The sequence below is a fragment of the Ranitomeya variabilis genome, chromosome 1 (genome assembly GCF_051348905.1).
Source record: "Ranitomeya variabilis isolate aRanVar5 chromosome 1, aRanVar5.hap1, whole genome shotgun sequence".
Lineage (NCBI taxonomy): Eukaryota > Metazoa > Chordata > Amphibia > Anura > Dendrobatidae > Ranitomeya > Ranitomeya variabilis.
The window spans coordinates 1,103,533,287-1,103,549,017 of NC_135232.1; the positions used below are offsets into that span (position 1 = coordinate 1,103,533,287).

The following is a 15,731-nucleotide window of genomic DNA, read 5'->3' on the forward strand; positions in this document are numbered from 1 at the left end:
TCTGCCTATTTCATGTGGTTATGTTCATGATGATTTCAACTATTATCAGAAGGAGACCCCATTTCAATCTTGACATAGTGCCCCCTTTCCTACACTGTATGGACTAAAGGAGGATTTACACAACACGATTATTCGGAAAGAGATTTCCATGTAAAAAAAATAAATAATATTTCTCGGCAGCACATTGTCCTTTGTAAACAGATGTGCTGCCGAGAACAATGACATTATAATGTGCACTGGAGGATATATTACTGCTCTAGTATTGATCGTTCTATGCACATGGAAGCATGGTCATTTGCATTCTTTTTCATATATTAATGTCATATGTTAAGTGAAAAGAAGAAACTTTGTAATATATCTTATCCCGCTGCAGTAACAGACATCCCGCTGCAGTAACAGACATCCTGCTGCAGTAACAGACATCCCGCTGCAGTAACAGATATCCCGCTGCAGTAACAGACATGCCGCAGCAGTAACAGACATCCCGCAGCAGTAACAGACATCCCGCTGCAGTAACAGACATCCCGCTGCAGTAACAGATATCCCGCAGCAGTAACAGACATCCCGCTGCAGTAACAGACATCCTGCTGCAGTAACAGACATCCCGCTGCAGTAACAGATATCCCGCTGCAGTAACAGACATGCCGCTGCAGTAACAGACATCCCGCAGCAGTAACAGACATCCCGCTGCAGTAACAGACATCCCGCTGCAGTAACAGATATCCCGCAGCAGTAACAGACATCCCGCAGCAGTAACAGACATCCCGCTGCAGTAACAGACATCCCGCTGCAGTAACAGATATCCCGCTGCAGTAACAGACATGCCGCTGCGGTAACAGACATGCCGCTGCGGTAAGACATCCTGCTGCAGTAACAGACATCCTGCTGCAGTAACAGACATCCCGCTGCAGTAACAGATATCCCGCTGCAGTAACAGACATGCCGCAGCAGTAACAGACATGCCGCAGCAGTAACAGACATGCCGCAGCAGTAACAGACATCCCGCTGCAGTATCCGACATCCCGCTGCAGTATCCGACATTCCGCTGCAGTAACAGACATCACGCAGCAGTAACAGACATCACGCAGCAGTAACAGACATCCCGCTGCAGTAACAGACATCCCGCTGCAGTAACAGACATCATGCAGCAGTAACAGACATCCCGCTGCGGTAACAGACATGCCGCTGCGGTAACAGACATCCTGCTGCGGTAACAGACATCCTGCTGCAGTAACAGACATCCTGCTGCAGTAACAGACATCCCGCTGCAGTAACAGACATCCCGCTGCAGTAACAGACATGCCGCTGCAGTAACAGACATGCCGCAGCAGTAACAGACATGCCGCAGCAGAAACAGACATCCCGCTGCAGTATCCGACATCCCGCTGCAGTAACAGACATCACGCAGCAGTAACAGACATCCCGCTGCAGTAACAGACATCCTGCTGCAGTAACAGACATCATGCAGCAGTAACAGACATCCTGCTGCAGTAACAGACATCATGCAGCAGTAACAGACATCCCGCTGCAGTAACAGACATCCCGCTGCAGTAACAGACATCCTTCTGCAGTATCAGTATACACTGGGCACAAGAGACCGGATGTTATGCTCTGAGGATGAGGGGCCGTATGTTATATATCCGGGGCGATGCATCTGGTGTTATACACCATTGATGAGAGACCGGATGTTATACATTGGGGAGTGAGATGTTATACATGGGAGGGGTGGTGGTGGCGAGGGGCCAGATGTTAAACTCCGATGATGAGGGGCCGGATGTTATACACCGGTGATGAGTGGCAAGATGTTATACATTGGGGGTGGGGGGGGGTTGAGGGGCAAGATGTTATACACTGGGGGCAATAAGTCTAAAAGAGAAACCTGAATTCAGTGGTTAGGACACGTGTCCCAGTACTTTTCTATGTATGTGCGCCACTGGCTGTACACCAGTAAGGCACATCTGAGGATATCGCGGCTCCTTACATGGTGCTAGTTTTTCTTGGTTATATTGATGTAATGAACCTTAAGTAACGACATTACTACTTTTTGTCACAGGCCAACGGTAAAATGGACGAGAACCAGTTTGTTGCAGTCACAAGTACAAATGCTGCTAAAATATTCAACCTCTATCCAAGGAAAGGGAGGATCGCAGTCGGCTCCGATGCTGATGTGGTTATATGGGATCCAGACAAGATGAAAACGATTTCGGCAAAAAGTCACAAATCTGTAAGTCTAAGGTCATGTGGTGGAGACTACAGAGGGTGGTGTCCTACCAGACCCTGGGCCTTATGGAGGTCCAATGTCTTCTCTGTTGTAGAAATGGAGCCCTCAATGTAATATGTAATAATGATCATAGTTGACCCTGATGGGATGAATACTATACCTTTTATTTTCACCGACAGGCGGTAGAATACAACATCTTCGAAGGAATGGAGTGCCACGGGGCCCCGCTCATTGTCATCAGCCAGGGAAAGATTGTTTTTGAAGATGGGAACCTACATGTCAACCAAGGAATGGGACGGTTTATTCCCCGAAAACCGTTCCCAGAATATATTTATCAGCGCGTCAAGACAAGGAACAAGGTATGTCCACCATATTCATCATGGCTCCTTGGCTCTGAATCTGAACCGTTATCTAGGAGGACGGTATTCATTTATAGAGTAGATGTGATCGTTTTTGCACCAAACTTCTGCTGTTTTCAGTCCCCAGACCCAGGACCACAATTCACACCAGAGTGATAACACAAGAGCATCGGTCTTCCCTTCTGATATGGAACTCCACCTATGGGGGTTTTTTTAAACGTAAATACATGGATTTGGGTCTAAAAATAAATTTTTAAATTAGATTTCATTAAATATTTTGCACCGTTTTGCTTTTACAGGCTCTTTGTTCTCACACCCGACCATTCAACTTTGATGTGGTCTGTGGTCATAATTCAGCTGAAAGGAGCACAGGATAAAAACACATAAAAAAAGTTACAAACGCTCCCGTTGGACCATTAGAATGGGCTCACTGACAGATTCTCAGTTAACTCATTCTCCGAACAGTGATAGACAGCACAGCGATGTAGGCTGTAGACAGAAAATGATGCAAAATGTATAATAATGAAACCTAATTATATTAAGGATTTTTTTTTAAAAATGTAATGAAGAAAAAAAAATGCCCAAAGGTGTACAACCCCTTTAATAGTCATTAATTTCTTTTATTTACTATATGTAATTAGAAGTTTGCATTGAATTCTGTATGATGATACTGATCTAGGCCTGGTATGGCGCACCTACTTGGCACCAAGAACATATATTTGCAGTGGTTTGGATTGTGTAGCGTTTTTATTTATGCAGCTGTATGGCAGTATTATTTATCATCGTACTTCCATACAATACTGAACCAGATGCGAGATGTCGTTTATTAATTATGAAATGTATTAATTAGCTGATATGTTATAGGTGAGCGGATTGCAAGCCGTGTCCCGCGGGATGTATGATGGACCAGTGTATGAAGTCCCAGCCAATCCAAAGTATATAACCCCAGCCCCTTCAGCTAAATCATCCCCCTCCAAACCCCAGCCTCCTCCAATCAGGAATCTTCATCAATCAAACTTCAGTTTATCAGGTAAAATGATTCACAAAATTATGGATTTGTGTTTTGTTTTGTTTTTTTGTAACTATTATTATATTTAGGGAATGCAATAAAATTAACCCCTTCTTGCCCCATCACGTGCTATTCCGCCATGCAGCTGAACCCGCTCCATTCAGGGCAGATCTGATGGAGCTAGCCCCGATCACTGCTTTCTAAGTGCCACCAACAATCCATGGCAGCAGCATTTAAACAGTGCAATTCCTATTACCACATCCCCCTCACCCAGGACTTCATACAAGATCGTCATTTTCACTATGTACTGCAATATAGAGGTATTTAATTACATAGACATCAAATAATCAGAGGTTTCAGTCCACGAGGAGAAGTAAAAAATAGTGATAGGTAAACAAAAAAAGTTGTTAAGAAAAAACACTGCATAAATTCAAATCCTCCATTCTTTTTCCTCCCCATCCAACAATAAAATAATAAAATGATAAAATAAGCATATTTGGGATTGCCATGTCTGTAATGGTTTGATTTATGAAAGTGCAAAATTATTTAACCCATCATTTTTTTTTCTTTATGGCAAAGTTGTTTTTTTTTTTATCACCGCACATCCCTAAAAAAATGGAATAATTAATGAGAGATAAAAATGTGTTATGAAGCCCAAATGGGTGAAGTAAAAAATATTAGTTACTTGCAAAAAAACCCTAAGCTTATTGATGTTGGAAATTAGGGATACAAACCAAATCTTTGTTGTTTTTTTAACAAAGTTCAGAAATTTTTTTATGCCACAAAAAAAATTGAAAAAAAAAAAATAATACAAGATTTTGTATCACCGGTAATGATACTAAGGCTGGAATCACACCAGTGTATGGCATCTGATGTGAGAGCAAAGGATGCGATATGCCAATGACCCTCGGCTCCTGCTCTGCTGCGAGCGGGAGCCGATTCTCAGTGCTCTGTGCTCCGATCCTCTCACATGACTGAGTCGCAGCACAGGTGCAGAGAAGACGGAGAAAGTAATTTCTCCTTCTCCTCCATGGCCTGACTCACCGTATATCGGACTGCACTCGGGTGACATCCAAGTGCAGTGCGATGTTTCACTCACACCCATAGACTTCTATGACTGGCAGTGAGCTGAGTCTCGCTGCCAGTCGCAGCATGCTGCCATTCTTCTCATGCAGATTCGACATGAGAAAATAATCGCTGATCTGAGCTGCCCCATAGAGTAACACTGGTCCGAGTGCTAGGTGATGTTTTCTCGCATAGCACTCGGCCGTGTTATACGGTAGTGTGACTCCAGACTTACCTGTAGGATTATGCTGCCCGGGCATTTTTTTACTGCTGTAAAAATAAAATCCAAAAATAACATTAATGTAATTGTGGATTTTTGACCATTTAACCTCACTTGGAATTTTCCCATGCGCATGTTGAAAGAAAAAAAAAGTTATTCCTCTTGAAAGAAGGGAAGGGAAAAACAAAAGCGCAAAAATGAAAATGGCCTGCTTCATTAAAGGGTTGGCTACATCCCTTTTCCAGACATTTTTAACTGCTCCAAAACTAACAAAAAAAAAAATACTGCAAGCGTGCTATAACCCTTACCTAAAAAACGAAACAAAAACAATATTGGTTACATAGCCTTTAAATCAGACATAGAAATGATGATTAGGCTAGTTGTTACTCTCCACAAGGAGAGACGTTACCCCTTAAATCATTTCCATCTGTCATTTTTGTTTTGGTGGTTACTAGTCATGAGCGAGTGGACTCGTTGCTCCGGTTTTCTCGAGCACGCTCGGGTGGTCTCTGAGTATTTGTGACTGCTCGGAGATTTCGTTTTCCTTGCCGCCGCTGGATGATTTGTGGCTGCTAGACAGCTTGATTACATGTGGGAATTCTTAAGCAACCAGGCATCCCCCACATGTACTCAGGCTACCTAGTAGCTGTAAATCATGCAGCTGCATCAACAAAAACTAAATCTCCGAGCAGTCACAAATACTCAGCAGAGCCCACCCGAGCGTGCTCGGGAAAACCCAAGCAACAAGTACACTCACTCATCACTAGTGATTACCCCATAACATAAGTGAGCAATACCATTTTTGATTTTTTTTTCCTTTTCTCCTCTCATAGGGTCACCCTACTGTGCGCTTTTTTCCTTCTTCATCACTTTCTGAATTGTTTATAAAGTGCAATGTTTGCTGCCAGTGTTACTCACTGTTCACACTAGCCATGCTATTCGTTCAAAAATGGAAGCCATGATTCTAGTGTGGACAAATCCATACCAGAGTCCTCTTATTGGAAGAGACAGGGGATTAGTAATGTGATAGCAAAATGGTTAATATCCTCCCAGAACAATATTATAGGAATATTTGTCTTAGGCTGTGTGCACACGATGCGGATTTTTCGCGTTTTTTTTTTCACGTTTTTCCGCTATAAAAACGCATTAACAACGCATACATTATGCATCCCATCATTTAGAATTTTTGTGCACATGATGCATTTTTTTCCGTGGAAAAAACGCATCGCGGTAAAAAGCGCAGCATGTTCATTAATTTTGCGGATTTTTCGCGTTTTTCCCGCTATTTAATGCATTGGGAAGCTCCGGAAAAAAAACGCGCAAAAAAACGCATGCGGATTTCTTGCAGAAAATGTCCGGTTTTGCTCAGGAAATTTCTGCAAGAAATCCTGAATGTGTGCACATAGCCTTAGAGTTTGTTCACATGTGAAGAATTTGACGTGCGTTTCAGTGTGGGCTGTGTGCCAAAATGTGTTTCACATCTACTGCCATATACACTCACTGGCCACTTTATTAGGTACACCTGTCCAACTTCTTGTTAACACTTAATTTCTAATCAGCCAATCACATGGCGGCAACTCAGTGCATTTAGGCATGTAGACATGGTCAGGACAATCTCCTGCAGTTCAAACCGAGCATCAGTATGGGGAAGAAAGGTGATTTGAGTGCCTTTGAACGTGGCATGGTTGTTGGTGCCAGAAGGGCTGGTCTGAGTATTTCAGAAACTGCTGATCTACTGGGATTTTCACGCACAACCATCTCTAGGGTTTACAGAGAATGGTCCGAAAAAGAAAAAAAATCCAGTGAGCGGCAGTTCTGTGGGCGGAAATGCCTTGTTGATGCCAGAGGTCAGAGGAGAATGGGCAGACTGGTTCGAGCTGATAGAAAGGCAACAGTGACTCAAATCGCCACCCGTTACAACCAAGGTAGGCCTAAGAGCATCTCTGAACGCACAGTGCGTCGAACTTTGAGGCAGATGGGCTACAGCAGCAGAAGACCACACCGGGTACCACTCCTTTCAGCTAAGAACAGGAAACTGAGGCTACAATTTGTACAAGCTCATCGAAATTGGACAGTAGAAGATTGGAAAAACGTTGCTTGGTCTGATGAGTCTCGATTTCTGCTGCGACATTCGGATGGTAGGGTCAGAATTTGGCGTAAACAACATGAAAGCATGGATCCATCCTGCCTTGTATGGAGCATCTTTGGGATGTGCAGCCGACAAATCTGCGGCAACTGTGTGATGCCATCATGTCAATATGGACCAAAATCTCTGAGGAATGCTTCCAGCACCTTGTTGAATCTATGCCACGAAGAATTGAGGCAGTTCTGAAGGCAAAAGGGGGTCCAACCCGTTACTAGCATGGTGTACCTAATAAAGTGGCCGGTGAGTGTAGTTCCCATGTCACATCCCGAAAAGCAGCAGTCTTGCCATATTGACTTAACGTGTGGGGGTCTGTCCTAATGTAGATCATCGATGCTGCAAATCCACAGCACATCAGAGGATCAGTCGCAAAAAAAGATCACCTCATAATGCAATTTTTCTTTCATGCTCAATACAGCTGAGAAAAAACGCTGAATAACATTGGTCCAAGTGCAATCTGATTTTTTTATAGGATTGCACTCATCCGATTTATACACTAGTGTAAGCGATCCCTTATAGGGTTATCCAAGAATTGTTTTAAAGTAAATAATACACCTTGACATAAATTTTTTGTTGAAATACGTTTTATCTAGCAAAGAGAAACTCCTTATCTAGTGCACTCTGTCAGAAATGTAAAGAAGGCAATTGCCATTCATTATGTGTGAACACGTAAGACACGCCTGTCGTGGGACGGGCTGCGTGAAGAACATCTGCTTGAGACAAAGGACAGGTCAGAGCCGTGTCCTATCAGGTATTGTGAACTAGCATTCCTCCGTTCAGTCAACCTGACAGGACACTGAGCGGTGATGGACTACAGGAGAAGAAACACATTTCTTTAGCTGACTGAGATTAAACATTCATCTCAGTCAGCCTGACTGTTTTAGTGCAGTTTAGGGAGTACAGTACCTGTATTTTTCTGACTATAAGATGCACTGGACCATAAGACGCACCGAGGTTTAGAGTTAAATTGAAGCAAAAATTGTGGTCATGATGCACTGTAATAGGGAAAGGGGGGTTTGCTGCTGACACTGTTGTAAGGTTAATGTCCCCCAATTCTGTACTAATATCCCTAACCTATATATATATATGATCCCCATCCTGTTATATAGTGTATGTCTCAATCCAAGTATAAATGGCCACCATCCCCATCCTAGTATGCATGGCCACCATCCCCATCCTGGTATACATGGCCACCATCCTCATCCTGGTATACATGACCACCATCCCCATCCTTGTATACATGGCTAACATCCCCATCCTGGTATACATGGTCCCTCCCATCCTGGTATACATGTCCCTCCCATCCTGGTATACATGTCCCTCCCATCCTGGTATACATGGTCCTTCCCATCCTGGTATACATGTTCCTCCCATCCTGGTATACATGGTCCTTCCCATCCTGGTATACATATCCCTCCCATCCTGGTATACATGGTCCTTCCCATCCTGGTATACATGTCCCTCCCATCCTGGTATACATGGTCCCTCCCATCCTGGTACACATGTCCCTCCCATCCTGGTATACATGGTCCCTCCCATCCTGGTATACATATCCCTCCCATCCTGGTATACATGGTCCTTCCCATCCTGGTATACATGTCCCTCCCATCCTGGTATACATGGTCCTTCCCATCCTGGTATACATGGTCCTTCCCATCCTGGTATACATGTCCCTCCCATCCTGGTATACATGGTCCTTCCCATCCTTGTATACATATCCCTCCCATCCTGGTATACATGGTCCCTCCCATCCTGGTACACATGTCCCTCCCATCCTGGTATACATGGTCCCTCCTATCCTGGTATACATTCCCCCCCATCATGGTGCACACATAAAGAAAAAATATATATTTTACTCACCTTCCTTCTACCTCGCAGCGCTGCATCTTGTGCTGATGTCAGCAGCTGAATTCAGTGTGTAAACAGCGCATGATGTCACTGCCATGCGCCCCCACATGCCGAGGTCAGCTGCCGGAATATTCACTGCTCCCCATGCCCGGTACTATGGGCATGGGGAGCAGTGAATATTCATTCTCTTTAATAGCAGGCACATGTGATCACCTGACCGCTGGGAGATTCTGCTAATATTGTGCCCACTATTTAAGAAGATGAATATTCACTGCTCTTCACTCCCAAAGTCCCTCCCACCTCTCGGCGTTGGCTTGAGTGCATAGAGGTGGGCCGGATTATGGGCATGGAGAACAGTGAATATTCATTTTCTTCAGCGGGCATATGTGTTAGCTGCAGCAGCCAGCTCATGCCTCCTGTGACTTGCTGGTCAGCGGCTGCTGCTTCCCCCCCTCCATCCACAGCCACAGTCTATAAGGTACATCAGGACTATATTTTGGATGAAAAAATTGCGTCATATAGTCTGAAAAATACGGTCCGTCTGTCTCCAAATGCTTTCCGTGCAGCCCATACTAGGACTGGCTGTACACTGCTAGATAGAAGTTGCCATCTTGACAGTGCATTAACGAAAGCATACTTTTTCTGCTAAATGAAAATGTTTTTTAGAAAAAATGTTGCATATTTAAAACTGTATTTGTTTTATCATATTTCTCAGAGCATATTAAACTGGCCACATCAAGAATAATGGCTGCAGAGCTGGAAAAAAACATCTTTTTTATTTTTTTATTTCTCTTCTTCATTTGCGGAGATGCTAACTTGTAAAGTTTAGGTTTTAATTTATTATTGTAAGCACAACTGTTATGAGAGATTCTTATCCGCAGCAGTGTGCTTCCTTTCCTTTATGACTTTGACCAATCATAAACAGGATGTGTCATGCAGGAGAAAAAAATGAACACACCGACAAATGGTTAGAAGAACTTGCCTCTTCCTGTAGAGATGTAATGATAGACAGTCCTGCTCTCAGCCTTGTTCTCCGCAACTACTGGGTAGTATAGAGCAGAACTTTGTGTCATTACAAACACTTCCATATTGCCTCTCATGGCAGTCAGTGTGGGGGGAGACGGAGAACAGCTGAGTCTTCTTACAGTGTTGTCAGCTCAGCTATATTCCCCCTCTCTCAACACTGACTGCTGTAGCTGAAAACTACAAGAAGTGTTTGTAATCATACTCAGCTTTGCTCTATAGTACATAATAGCTGCACAGGGCAGGGCTGTCTATCATTAAGTCTCACAAGAGAAAGCATGTTCATCTGACCTTCTGGAGGCGTGTTCTTTTTCCCCCAACATGACACCTCCTGCTTATGATTGCTCAGCCTCATGCAGAGAACAAAGTACACGCCCCTGAGACAAATATTTGGTAACGTCCAGTTGGGATCATCCTAAATTACAACCTAAAGTACTATCTATAGTGTCACCCTTGAGCAAAAAAACATCCCTGATACATGCTCACATGCTGCTTCCTTCTGCACTGTGCAAAGTCAGAAAATTATGACTTTCCCTGAAATATTTAATTGCCAAACACCCAATTGTTGTGGATTCCCATGTGGATTAAAAAAAAAATCCCCCAAAATTTGGATTCGTCATTATCCAAATTTTTCATGATTCTATATCAGCAAATTCTAGCAAAATGGAGCCATCCACCATTTTCCTAGTTTCTGAGTATTTTGAAGGGGTAAATAGAAATCTCATACTGTCCTATCCTCTCCCTACTTTTGCACCTTTCGAGAAGTCCTCCGATCGGTTGCTCTGTCTTCTACATTCTCTCTTCTTCCCCTTCCTCGCCTCTGGAACAACCATTCTTCACTAGGACCTACGCTATCACATGACATCAATATTTGTCGCTTACAACTTGAAAGCATGTGACCTAGTGAAGAAAGGGAGAGCTAGAGTCTTAGAAAGTGAAGAAGATAGATGATAGAGGAGCTGATCAGCGGAACGATGGAGAGTTGAGCGGTATTGAGAGGGCCGAGGTAAGGTAAGTTTTTTTTGTTTTTTTTTTTAAAACTCTTTCCTAGCTTATTTGAATCACTTCAAATTTATTCTATCAGAGTTTGCTTTTTTTGGCCAATTTTGCACTGGAGCGAGAGTAACGTTTTTTTACCTTACTACTGTTTTTTTTTATTTTTTGATTAGTCAACCTACTGCTATGTCGTCGTAGCAGTATAACGCACATGAGGTGTTGCGCCAGGCTGACTGATCCGAAGAAGAGCCACAAGATGCTGTCCAGTAAGAGGCGGCTCTTCTGCTCCAATGCTGTGGCCACAGACCACTGTTGTCTCTGATGGAATAAAAACATGCAAATACTGTAGATTTGTACCAACCCTACTATATACTGTATGTAATAATAAAAAATATGTCTTTATTATTCCTTTGAACACACCAGGTGCACAGATTGACGATAGTAACCCTCGTCGCACAGGACACCGCATCGTTGCCCCACCAGGAGGTCGCTCAAATATCACAAGCCTAGGCTGATAATATTCGGAATGGAGAAAATTGATCCTCACCAGAACGTTATTCAATTCTATATCAGTGTTATTGAGCCCACAATGTTTTTGCTACTAATGAAAAATAATAATAAAATGTAAAAAAGTGGTGTGTTTTGTATAGAAAAAAGATGGTCATAGTGTGGTGAAGTGCTCGGAAATGACTCACCTCACCTTAACTTAAAGCATGGAAGACACCCATCACTGTATTAGACTAGAGACATCGGCTTTTGTCTTGTAGCTATCTGGTTGTTACTTTCCACCATTTAGTTGTATGTTGTGCATGGTTTTGCATTATTTATTTTGAAGCTGTAGCCTGTGAGTTTAATACATGCCAACCGTCATCTAGACACAATGCCAAGAACGACTTTGCCACCGATAACTTAAGAAATGTGAACAATTTTATGTATGCGGTAGATAACTTTATGTATCATGTTTAACTTATTTTTTAGTCTTTTTATTGTAACTATAACACAGCAGGAGATATCATCCATGTAAAAAAAAAAAACACTGACTAACTGTACAGTTCTGTATGTTTAACCACTGGGAATATTCGCACATACAGCTTTGTTTAAGCCATGCAACACAATGACCCCGTTTTGCATGGGATTTTGATACTGTCAGTCTAATGTAGCTGCCTAATTTTTACAGTTTTGTACAAAGGTTTTTTTTTCTGTTTGTATTTCACATTGCATTTTTACTTAACAGTTGCGTATGATGTTCTAGATGTGATTCTATTACAGAATTCGAAGCTTATGAAATAAATAATGAGGAACATTGCAAATGGATCATACTTTCCAGTTGTCTTTTTGGTAGAAGAGTCGGAAACCGTTGCAGAGCTGAGTTAGTCATGCAATGTAGCTTAAGATATATATAATACCAACACAAGAACCTCATCATTCATCATCCCGGCAGAAGGGGTACAGAGCTAAATATGGACAAAAATAAGATATGAAATACTTTTTTTTTACTTGTAGAGGTCTTTTTTCTACATATTACTGATCACAAGCCTTTCAGAAGATGATATAAAATTTGGTAAGTAATGGCTCTCATTGTCCTCACTCGTGTCCTCCTCATCCTCAGTGACCAGATGTTTGTTTACATCAGAGTGATCTACAAGATATAGGTAATGAAGTGTTATTAGAGATTCTTAGTATAACATAGTCGTCATTTGTCACTAATATTAATGGGAACCGATTGTCACATATTAAGGAAGACGAGACAAACAACCTCTTGGTCTACATGATGTTTCCTACTTACTGATAAATAAATTGGTGTCCGCATCTGACACAAGCTGAGGAATCTACTCCGGCTTCTGACTTAGAAGGTGATCAAAATCTAACTGAGGAACGGATGACCCTTGATCTCAAATGATCCTCCTGGAAAACGAAAAGCAGAAGTGATGCGAACATTGTCAGAGACTGCTCCATATCTAAACATTTTACTTTAATCTGAACTAATGACATAACTGAGCCGACATGAAGGAAATAGATCTAGAAATAGGCAAGCAGACAGGGAAGTGCTGATCCTCATGGACGTGAGCAATAAATATGTCCTCAGTGTAATAAATGAATATTAATACTATTATATCTGTTACCTGTCCCAAGTCTATGTGCCGGATTTCTTCTAAGCAGCTCAGTGATGAGCTCCTGAGCATGGGGGGGAGAAGCGTGATCACAATCCCAAATTATGTCTCCTGTTATGTATAAAATTACAGAAAATAAAAACTCTGTATTGGACTGTAAGATAAAGGAAAATAACTAAACCAATGTAACCAGTCAAGGCAATGATCAGATTATACTACTTACCAATTAGGCCAGTTCTATAAAGCTCAGTTAGGGAATTTCCATCAAATGGTACAAATCCCACCGGAAATTCATGCAGGATGATCCCCATTGACCACCAGTCAACAGGTCTTCCATAGCCTTCTTTAAGGAAGACCTCTGGGGCCATGTAAAATGGGGTGCCACAGAGCTATAAACCAATAGAAGATTGAGAAGAGAATCGATGAAATGATTATTATGACAAGTTCTGTCCATAAAAACACAATGACAGAAGATAAAATATCAGCGGAAATGTTCTCTAGAAATGAAGAACGTAGGGAAGAGATAATAGTATGATGAGATTTAACAAACAAGCTAAGTTCCTAAAAGTGATGCTGACCTCACTGTCCTGGAACTCTTTGGAGATGTTCACCACTGATTCCTTGTGGGTGTTGGGTTTTGGAATCATGAGACCAACTTTTGAAACTCCAAAATCGGTGACTTTGATGTGTTCAGCAGTTGTAATCAGGAGTCCATGATAGAGAAGATGGTTTTAGCCTCACAGACTGATAATAAGTGATAATTCCCCCCCCCCCCTTTTGTGCCAAGGAACACATAAGAGACCCCTGGTGCTTAAGACGGTCCTACAGTCTCCACCTATAGAAGAAAGGAAATATGACTGGTGAGGGGTTTATACAGGAGATCACCATGATGTATAATGAAAAGTTAGCGGTGGCATTGGAGCAGGAGACAGTATATGTAGATATGATGTATAGTGCACAGAATATTAGTCTGGTCAGGGTCAAATGTTGTCCATATAACTAATAACATAAAGTGATGTCACATCTCGTCTACAGCAGGAGACACTGATGTACTCAGTGCAGACATACAGGGATATTATACAGATCAATGACTTTCCGGGTATCTTGGTAATACATAACTTATAATAAACGCTCTGTAAGGATGTATCATCTACGGGGACAATTTAATGATATGAGCAGAGATAAGATGTCAGCAGACATGGGGTGAATATAATACAATGTACGTGTCCTACCTCCTACATACTCCATGTCCATACACAGGTGAGATCTAGTAGGGAAGGAGCAGAGCATGGAGACCACGAAGGGACAGTCTGCGAATATTAGATTGTTCCTCTCCAGAGAGGCCCCTTCCATCTTTTCTCTAATATTCAGGTTCCTCTTGGCCATTTTCTTCATAGCATAGATCTGTCGTCAGTCTTTATGGTGTACTAAATAGACGGCCCTGGAGATAAGTGAGTCGCCTACCAGGGCCGTGGGGTACTCGGTACCGGGTCCGGTACTCACAGGGGGATGTCACGGTGGTGGCGACCTGGTCTGTGGCCCTGGGCACCCATATTAAAGGGAACGTCCTTAATGGGGTTTTGAATAAAGTTTGTGTTCATGACGCCACTTGTGGTATCAGTGGGGACCGACGCTGCTTAAAGGGGTCCTCTGAGGTGATGTGATGGCAGCTAGGATGGTATAACTTCCCACAGGTGAAGTAGGTCTCTAGGGCTCCCGGAATGTAGATGAAGATGGTGAGTGGTGCAGTAAAGAACGGAGGACACATGTTTACAATCTCTACCTGGTTTACTGGAGACTTCAGGTATCCACAGTCCAGGGCACCAGATCACAGGTACAGGCAGGGTCCGGCCGGCTTGGAAGTGAATTAAGATTACCCTTTACAGGTGGAGATGAAAGCCTTCCTCATAGCTCGGTGGTTTTGTAATCCCTTACTGCCTGTGGCTTCCATCAAGGTCCTCACAGTTCCTCTCTGTCCTCCATAAAGGTGGGACACAAACCTGTATGACAGGTGGCTCGAGCCTTTTTATAGTGTCTCTATCACGACCAGGGCTCTATGCACCACTGTGCCTCCTGGGTATTAGGGCGGACAGGTAACTTATAGTTCAGCTGTCCTGACGGTTTCTGGTGTGCCTCCTAGAGTCTGACACAACCTCGGTCTTCTGGCTACCGGTATCTGCGCTCTGTCAGGGAGGTAGCCCAGTCGCAGCTGTCCTCCCCAAATGTCACTCTCCTGTGCTTTGCTCTCCTTCACGCTCACTAAATGCTGTTCTTTCCTTCTGAATATCACTATCCAGGAATTGCAGCACCTCTGGCTGCACGGCCCCTCACATGTCTTTCTGCCTCAGACTGCTCCAGTCTGCTGTCTCGAACGAATTAACTAGCTTTCCCTACAGACCAGAATGTATATATAGAGGAGCCACCCATAAGCAGGATCAGAGCTCCCCCTTCTGGTCTGGAGTGTGAACATGTTGTGTGCTTTGTGATTACCCGATAAAAGGAATCCTTCATTGCTTCCAAGCGTGACATCACTCTCCCCATGAGGAAAGCAATGCCACTGTGACAACCAGGACCCCGGGGTGTCACAGAAGGAGAATTCATGCAATGCCACTGTGACAACCAGGACCCTGGGGTGTCACAGAAGGAGAATTCATGGTTTATAATGAACCCTTATTAACAGTCCGTCTATAGAAGTCATTATATGATCTTCTGTACTAATATTTAATACTATAAGTC

General features: G+C 43.0%; 1 protein-coding gene across 2 annotated transcripts in view; it reads left to right on the plus strand.

Annotated features, from left to right (window-relative positions):
* CRMP1 (collapsin response mediator protein 1) overlaps positions 1-12,198 on the plus strand; it is a 109,530-nt gene extending 97,332 nt beyond the window's left edge. For both annotated transcript variants that reach the window (XM_077280128.1, XM_077280129.1), the window contains exons 11-14: positions 2,054-2,224; positions 2,401-2,580; positions 3,445-3,610; positions 11,308-12,198. In XM_077280128.1, the coding sequence (XP_077136243.1) occupies positions 2,054-2,224; positions 2,401-2,580; positions 3,445-3,610; positions 11,308-11,399 (609 nt within the window). In that variant the 3' untranslated portion in view covers positions 11,400-12,198. The remainder of the gene's footprint in view (positions 1-2,053; positions 2,225-2,400; positions 2,581-3,444; positions 3,611-11,307) is intronic.
* Positions 12,199-15,731: the final 3,533 nt, after the last annotated feature.